The sequence below is a fragment of the Setaria italica genome, chromosome II (genome assembly GCF_000263155.2).
Source record: "Setaria italica strain Yugu1 chromosome II, Setaria_italica_v2.0, whole genome shotgun sequence".
NCBI classification, from domain to species: domain Eukaryota; kingdom Viridiplantae; phylum Streptophyta; class Magnoliopsida; order Poales; family Poaceae; genus Setaria; species Setaria italica.
The window spans coordinates 34,208,004-34,216,308 of NC_028451.1; the positions used below are offsets into that span (position 1 = coordinate 34,208,004).

At 49.6% G+C, this 8,305-nt stretch overlaps 1 protein-coding gene across 1 annotated transcript; it reads left to right on the top strand.

The window, feature by feature from the left end:
* The first annotated feature begins 1,221 nt into the window (after positions 1-1,221).
* LOC101753741 (E3 ubiquitin-protein ligase RING1) lies at positions 1,222-2,995 on the top strand. Its single transcript, XM_004957022.3, has one exon. It carries the CDS (start codon positions 1,471-1,473, stop codon positions 2,557-2,559), a length of 1,089 nt encoding a protein of 362 aa, XP_004957079.1. The 5' UTR covers positions 1,222-1,470; the 3' UTR covers positions 2,560-2,995.
* The last annotated feature ends 5,310 nt before the right edge of the window (positions 2,996-8,305 follow it).

The following is an 8,305-nucleotide window of genomic DNA, read 5'->3' on the forward strand; positions in this document are numbered from 1 at the left end:
TGGAGTGTAGTAGTAGAAAATTCAGCGCGAGGGGTTTAAATTAAACAAGCTAATCAGTCTGGATAATTGCGTCGCCCTCTTGAGTCCGGACGTTGATTAGTGCGTGATGACGTGGCTTGCCCCATGCCAGATGATTTGTATTCGGCAGCGTGGCCCGGCCCGTTGGCACATTGCACAGCCCAATCCAAAGCAGCACGCAGTTGGAAACGAGCCCAACCTAGCCCAAACGGGTAATGGGCCCGGTTAACGTTTCTGGAAAACAGAAATAAAACAGAGCGACCCCTAAAAAAAGGAAATAAAACAGAGCGTTGTCTAGTAAAAATTTACTCAATCCTCTGATAGACTGTACGTACAATTTACCAGTTTCATTCAAATATAGTGTGTTCAAATCGAACGGTGACAAGTTCAGAAACCATCTGAGCTGATGATACCGGGAGCCTGGAAAGATTCAAGAACGCATTGAGCATTTGTCGTCATTCGATGTGACACGTGATGCACCCATTGATTGCGTTGAAACATGATTAATTTACCGGCACCTGCCTAACAAAACCGAACCCGGATTAGTACACCCGACCCCGTTGGTCAAAATTACCCCTTTTTTTAAGCCTAAAATTACCCTTTGTTGCCTTTGTAGCTCGCTCGGTTAACTAATCTACCATTGTATGGATCACATCCACAACAATAATCTTCTCCATTTTTAACCGCCTCACATGCCGTCTGACACGGAATCAACGGTTCGAATAAGGGAGGACACGCCTTACACTCCCTCCCTACTAAAATAAGTGTTCATTTAAAAAAATTTGGACACATAGCTGTGGGAGCATTATAAATGCTGCCCCTAATTACTAAATTTGGACACTTTAGTTGTGGTTGAAAGCTGTGTAATCTATTTGACACGTGCATTGGAACCATTGGCTATATGCACTTCACAGCACAATTTTAATTTTTTTTATTAGTGTAAGTGTTGCTTTAATTAGATGAGTTTCAGTGAACATTTTTTTTTTTATAAAATTTGAAAGAAAAAAACGTACACTTATTCTGGGACAGTGGAACCTAATCTTGGTCCAACTATTGCTTGACTTTCCGGAATCCAATACAGGCTGCTGCTCAGCGCACGAGGAGAAGCTACAGAGAAATAGGGTCCTATCACTGATTGGTGGCCCCAGTACAGTGGCAGAGCTTCTTGGGCCCTGTATGTTAGAGAGTGTTTCAAAGTCAGAGGTGTTGGGCGCTCGCACTCGCCGTCGCTGTCGGCAGTCTTGCAGCTCCACCGCAAATGCTGCCGCTGCGTTCCAGCGTTCGCCAAACCTTTTACCAAACCCAACAGCGACCAATCCACTCCCCGTCTCCACCTCCACCAGCCCTCCACCACCGCCCCCTCGCGCACGCGGCCACCTCCCCGATGCGCGCCGCCGAGCCCGCTGCGCTGCCGCTGCCGCTGCCCCCGCCGCCATCCGATCCGAGGTAGCCATGTACCCGCCGTTGCGCCCGTACGCGGCGACGACGGTCACCGCCAACTGCACGGATACCCCGCTCGACTGCATCCGGCCCTGCCCCGGCGGCGTCGAGGACTGCTCCCAGTACGCGCTGCCCCCGCCGCCCCCGATCCCGGTGATCCCGCGCGCCCCGGACGCCGACCGCCACGCGCCCGTGCGCCTCCTCCTCGTCATCACCCTGCTCTCCGCCTTCCTCTTCCTCTCGCTCGCGCTCTCCACGCTCCTCCTCTACCGCCGGCGCCGCCTCATCCTGCGCCGCCGGCGCCGCCTCGCCGCGGCCGCCGCCGCCGAAGGGGCCGACGACGGCGGCTTCGGCGACGAGGAGGAGGGCGGGGGCGGGGGAGGGGTGGTGCACCACGTGTGGTACATCCGCACGGTGGGGCTCGACGAGGCCACCATCGCGTCCATTGCCGCCGTGGAGTATCGCCGCGGGGTGGGCCGCGGCGGGGACTGCGCGGTGTGCCTCGGCGAGTTCAGCGACGGGGAGCTGGTCCGCCTCCTCCCGCGCTGCGCGCACCCGTTCCACGCCCCCTGCATCGACACCTGGCTCCGCGCCCACATCAACTGCCCAATCTGCCGCTCCCCCGTCGTGGTCGTCCCCTCCGATCTCCCCGCCGCTGCCGGGGAGGCTGAGGCGGATGGTGTCCAATTGGAGGAGCACCAAGCGCGTGACGAAATGTCGCTATCGCAATCTGAATCGGAGACTGAGGGCTCGGAGGACTCTGAGGCCTCTTCAGACACTCAAAGTGAGGACACAACAGCTGCAGGGGAGGAGAATGGAAGGGCGACGCCCAAGCCAATTCGGCGCTCCGCGTCCATGGACTCACCATTGTTCCTTGTAGCTGTTCCTGAAGCTCAGGATGATGTCGTGCGGTCTAATTGCAAGTTCCAAATGGGCCGAGAGACGAAGATCTTCAAGGTGAAAGAGAAGGAGGCAGCAGGCACTTCTTCATCCTCGTGTCAGTCAGGCCGGTTTAAGATTGGCAGGTCCATGTCAAGCAGTGGCCAGGGGTTCTTCTTTGCACGGAATGGCCGCACCAGTGGCACTGTGATGCCACTGTGAGTCGGCATGTTTTTTAGTGTCCAGGGGATGCAGCCTCAGCAAAGCCGGGAGCTGGTAGTGTGTCGGTGTCTGTTGATAGAAAGCATATGCAAGAGAGCTGAAGTCGCTCTCGGAGAAAATCTCCTTTGAGGTGTGAGTTGATGAGTTGTTGGTGATAAGGATTTCTTGAGTGATGCGGCAGTGTTAGCTTTGAAGTCCCAAGTTTCCTGTATCATAGCTTAAGCTTGGGTTGGGTGAATTTGGGGAAGCTGATGTTTTGCTCCTCCGTATATTTATTGTGTAGCAATCATACAAGAAGGAATGTACTATCACCTATATCAGCTTCTATTTGTCTGAAAGGAATGGAGCAAACATACTAAATTATGAATCTGTAGCTTGGGAGACCAGTACTTCCTGGTGGTGGCTTATGATATTGTTAGATGCATTCTTTGTGTCACTGTATGGATAGCATTGAGCATGTATTGGTCACAAACTTAAATTAGTAACTTAGCATGTGATTGTCTTATTTATCATGTGGATGTTAAGATCCAGTAAGCATAACTAGTATTGGAATATCTAGTGTGCTAACATACTGCAGGTTTTGCATTTGGGCTTTTTCCTGTTGGCAGGATAGGAAATGAAATGCAGATACAACACAGTGGTGTTCTCCTTCAGATCAAGGTGGATTCACCAAATTGAGGTACCTGATTCCTCAGTAATGTTACAAATTTTTGTACATTTTGAACATAAGTGATAGTATTGCAACACTCATACATTTAGATATTGTTAATGTCTTAGTGTCTTACATCTCTAAGGTTGTCCTTGGCCTTTGTTAGTGGCCAGCTTGGTTTATGTGAGATATTTGGTTACAACATTGATTTAACTGCCTTTAAGATAGTACTATAGAAAGATACTCCCTCCGTCCCAAATTACTATTCATTTTAGCTTTTCTAGATTCATAGCTTTTGCTATGCACCTAGATATATGCTATGTCTAGATACGTAGCAAAAACCATGTATCTAGAAAAGCCAAAATGAATAGTAATTTGGGACAGAGGGAGTATTTCATGATGAAATGACGAGTTCACCAAGCTTGATTGCAATTAACCCAAACCATGACGAACTGGATGCTTATGTTTATTAAGAAAAGTCATTTTTTTTAATTTTTTCCAGTGGTGCCACTTTTTTCACAGACATATTAGTTAAAAGTACTAACATAATTAACTGTTCATTATTAATTTGTATCCCCTTTATGCTTCAATAATTTGTATCCTGTTTGCCAGTTTTACTTAACTTTTGTTGTTATTGAAATAAGAAATAACACAATTGTTTGTTTCTATTTGCTTTGCATCACATTTCACAATATGTTTTTTTAGTGAGTGCATATTTGGATTCTATGTTCTACTCTTTTCTGGTCTGCTTTTAATGCTTACTGTAAACTATCATAGTGCTTAGGAAGTTCATGTCAAGGAGCAAGATTGAAAATGCATCTTTAGGAAACATAGGAGCTGCATGTTGAGGAAAACAACTCATAAATTCGTTCTTAAAAAGATTGTGTTTAGTAAGTTATAAGTTATTACCTTGTTTTCCTGGGAATCGGTAGGTAAAGCATGTCGCTCACTTTCAGGCTCAGCTGTCGTAGTATGAAAAACTACGCTGTTGCTACATCAAGATTCTATTCGTTTTCTATATTACACTAGAGAGCTCATGCATATGAAGTAAATGCCCTTACCTGTCAAGGAATTAACTTAGCAACCCAGAAAGTATATGCTAAAATCACAACTTAAAGTTCACTTTACGCGCCATAACATTTGTAAATGCAAGTTGAGCAAACATGTTGAATTTTATCAGAATCTGAAAGACTAATTGAGTTTAGTAGTCACCTCATTTACTGATCGATGAAAGAAAATTAATTTTGCGTCAATTCTATCTGTGCTTAATAATTTTTTTAAGTTTCCTTCTGATGGTGTGTGTGGTTCCTATGCATGAACCTTGGACGAGATCTCAGTATGTAGAATATTTGACTGATAACTTCTTCAAAGCTTGGATTTCTCCATCCATGTACCGTACGTCTAAATTCATTTCTTGACAGATATGCAAAGCACACCACCTTTTGTTCTGGAGCTAAAGTGTAGAAGATGTTGTATTGCCTGATTAGATATTACAACAACCAACAATGTATTTTCTGTTTTCACTGGCCTTTTGCTGATGCTGCTGTATCTTTTGTTCCCTTTGGCAACCACTGAAAATCCACTTATGCTTGACTTTCTGCCCCCATTTCATCTCTTCCTCCATCATTGTCTTCCTTTTTTTCATTTTCCCAATCTTTTTCTTCAAGTGGAGTCATTTATGCATCAGTTAAGCTGTCCATTTGTGTCTATTTGCTGTTTGATGGGGGTAACCGCTGCTGATCTCCAGTTGTTCACAGGCTAGTTTGGTTGGTAAGAACCAAGACAACAATACTGTACTTGTATAGTGTAACATACCGTTGGATTTAGTGACCAACAGTACATTAGGGGGTTAACCAGGTGGTAAATTTGTAGGCGGGGGAGATCGTAGACCAAGAACTTGAATGGTAACACATGGATGCAAGGTTTAGACAGGTTCGGCCTTCAGAGAGTAATACCCTACGTCTTGTGTTCTGTCTTGTGTTCTGGTGAATTGTATTGCTAATCGCAGGTGCAAAGAGTTAACGTGAGGTGGGGTTGGATGTCAGGTACCCTCAGGGGGCGTCCCTGGCCGCCTTATATAGACTGACGACCGAGGGTTACAATCGGATAAGATCTAATACTAGTCGGTTGTTATATGGAAAGCAATCTGAGTCGGACTACAACAAGTATCCCGTGATATCCGGGCACCCGGCCTTCGAGCTTGTGCTCCATGTGCCTTCATGCCTTGACCTGCACGACATGGTCGGGTGGGCCGACCAGTATCCTGGTTGGTGGGGACCCGTGGGTACCCTTATCCCTCAAGCCCCTGAGCAATGTGGAGTCGAACAAGAGCCTGATGGATGTGCAATGAAGCTTGTAATGTACTCTGCTGAAGTTGCGATGCCATCATAGTGATGGAGAGGCTGCACAGTGCTCAAAAAAGGAAGAAAAATTGAAGCTTCCACAAGCGTATGACCAAATGCGCATTGCTATGCGACTGCCGAGCTCCGGGATGTCTTGCATCCTGTAGATCGAAGGGAAGCACACGGAGGGTGTCGCAAAACGCACTCCATATGGAGTAGCCCCCGAGCATTAAAGCGATTAAAGTAATCGGTCTAATGGTCAAGAATCTAATGAATTATTTTCGTCGTAAAAAGGGATCCAAATATAGCGTCTAGCCCCCGAGCGCGAGGACTGGCGAAGCCGCAGAGGCACGCCGACCTGGAATGGGTGCCTAGCCCCCGAGCTTGGGAACCGGCTGAGTCGCGGAAGTACGCCGAGTCGCCTTCTGCCCCAAGCTAGAGAGGTCGGTCGGGCAACGGGAGCCACGCTGAGTCGTCTGTGGCACCTAACCCCCGAGCCTGGGAGCCGGACGAGCCGCGGAAGCACTCCAAGTCACCTCCCACACACAGCCCCCGAGCCTGGGAGGCTGACCGGGTGGCAAGAGGCATGCTGAGTTGTATGTGCGCTCAGCCTCCGAGCTTGGGAACCGGTTGAGCCACGGAAGCACGTCGAGTCACCTACCGCCCCGAGCCAGAGAGGTTGGCCGGGCAACGGGAGGCACACCGAGTCGTCTGTAGCACCTAGCCCCCGAGCCTGGGAGCTGGATGAGCCGCAGAAGCACTCCAACTCGCCTCCCGCACCCAGCCCCTGAGCCTAGGAGGTCGGCCGGGTGGCAGGAGGCACGCTCAGTCGTCTGTGGTGCCCAGCCCCTGAGCTTGGGAGCCGGTCGAGCCACGGAAGCACGATGAGTCGTCTACCGCCCCAAGCTAGAGAGGTCGGCCGGGCAACGGGAGGCATGCCGAGTCGTCTATAGCACCTAGCCCCCGAGCTGGGAGCCAGACGAGCCGTGGAAGCACTCCAAGTCGCCTCCCGCACCCATCCCCCGAGCCTAGGAGGTCGGCTGGATGGCAGGAAGCACGCCGAGTCATTTCTGAGCTGTAAAAGTAGAATGCAAACATTATGTAGCCTACTGTAGAATATTTAATAATTGAATAACTCGGAGTTTTATTCAGCCGTATAAATAAATCATTGTGCATTCTGCTCTTGTGGGACATGTAATTTCCTCAGGTAGTTTGCCTGTTACGTTTAAGCACCTAGCCTTGCTTAGCCAACACTCTGCTGAGAGCAGATCTCGAGCTTGTAGACGGGGCATCATAAGGTTTCACGGATTAAAGCGTGTGCTACCCAAGTACTTCAGCAATCGTTAAGAGAGACAGACAAGCCGCAAAGCAGTCGAAACTGTGCGGTAAAGCAAAGATCGTGCGCTGGGCACTCATAGGGCGCAACTCTCGACCGCCCGTGTAGTGGATGGACCAAATTGTATAAGCAGTCGGAGGTGCGACCAGGATGGTCAGCGAAAGTCACGGAGACATAGATCAACTGAGGCATGTGGAGATATACGGAAGCCGTAAAATGTTGAATTGAATATATGACTTAGCTTGGTTCGTGGACGAGTCGAAGAATGCGCCAAGTCGGCTAAAGGCCTCGGTGAAGGAGATCGTCGTGGAATGCACCAAGAATGTCATGGTGCTTCTAAAGACGCAATTCTCTCGGCTGGCCGTGGAACGCGTCGAAATGGGCGTTGCCGAGGACCTTGATGCTGGTAACCTCCTGGAGCTGCCCGAGCAATATCAACAAGCCACGGAGGATGTAGTTAAGGAACTGGACTTGTAATGAAAAAATTGTAAAATGTATCAATCTGTGTCGTGAGGCAAGAAAATTTGTTGATTAAGGCCCTGTTTGGCATGACTCCAACTCCGGGTGGAGCTGCTCCACTCCAGAACTCCACATGGAGCCAGCTCCGCTCCAAAACTCCAGAACAAAAATGAGGTGTTTGGCTAGATGGGTGCTTTCAGCTCCAAAAAAGATCGATTTCAGTGTGGATTGCCAATGTTGCCCCCCAATTAAGGCCCCACTTGTCATCCTCTCTATCCCATCTTCTTCTTCCCCTTTTTCCACTGCACTGTGCCGCACACGGGAGACCCTCTACGGGCGGCGGGGTGGGTAGCGTGTCGGGATACGAGGTAGGCTACACTAGCGCAATTCAAAAAATCTACCGCGTATAACCAGGAAGAACTGCCGTATAAGGATCGCGGGATTACCACTCGACGCACTACTGGTGCGGAAGATGTAGATATGCGTCGATGCAGTGAAGACGATCATGTAGTCGTACGTAGTTGATCACGTCCAGCAGCTCCTCAGCAGCTCGTCCACGTGCAGCAAGATCGCCTCCGGTGCCGCGGCTCGTCGTCGGCTCGTCACGGCTCGTCGGCGGCTCGTCCAAGTGCTGCAGGCGCAACACCTCCAAGGTATCCACACGTGCAGGGAGGAAGCGTCGCAAGCCGGACTGCTAGATCCGCGAGTTGCAACAGGCGAGGGCGTGGGAGTCGCGGCAGGTGTGTTTCGCCAAAAAGGTGTAAACCCTAGGGCGCCCCCACCCCTCTATTTATAGAGGTTCCTGACGGGCCTCTGGATCCGAGGCCCATTAGCACTTCTAAACCTAATCCAACTCGGATCAGATCCGAATTAGGCTTCCAGCCCCTTAAGTGTGTGACCCTATGGGTTCGGATACGTATAGACATGGCCCGAGTATTCCTACTCGGCCCAATAGTCGGT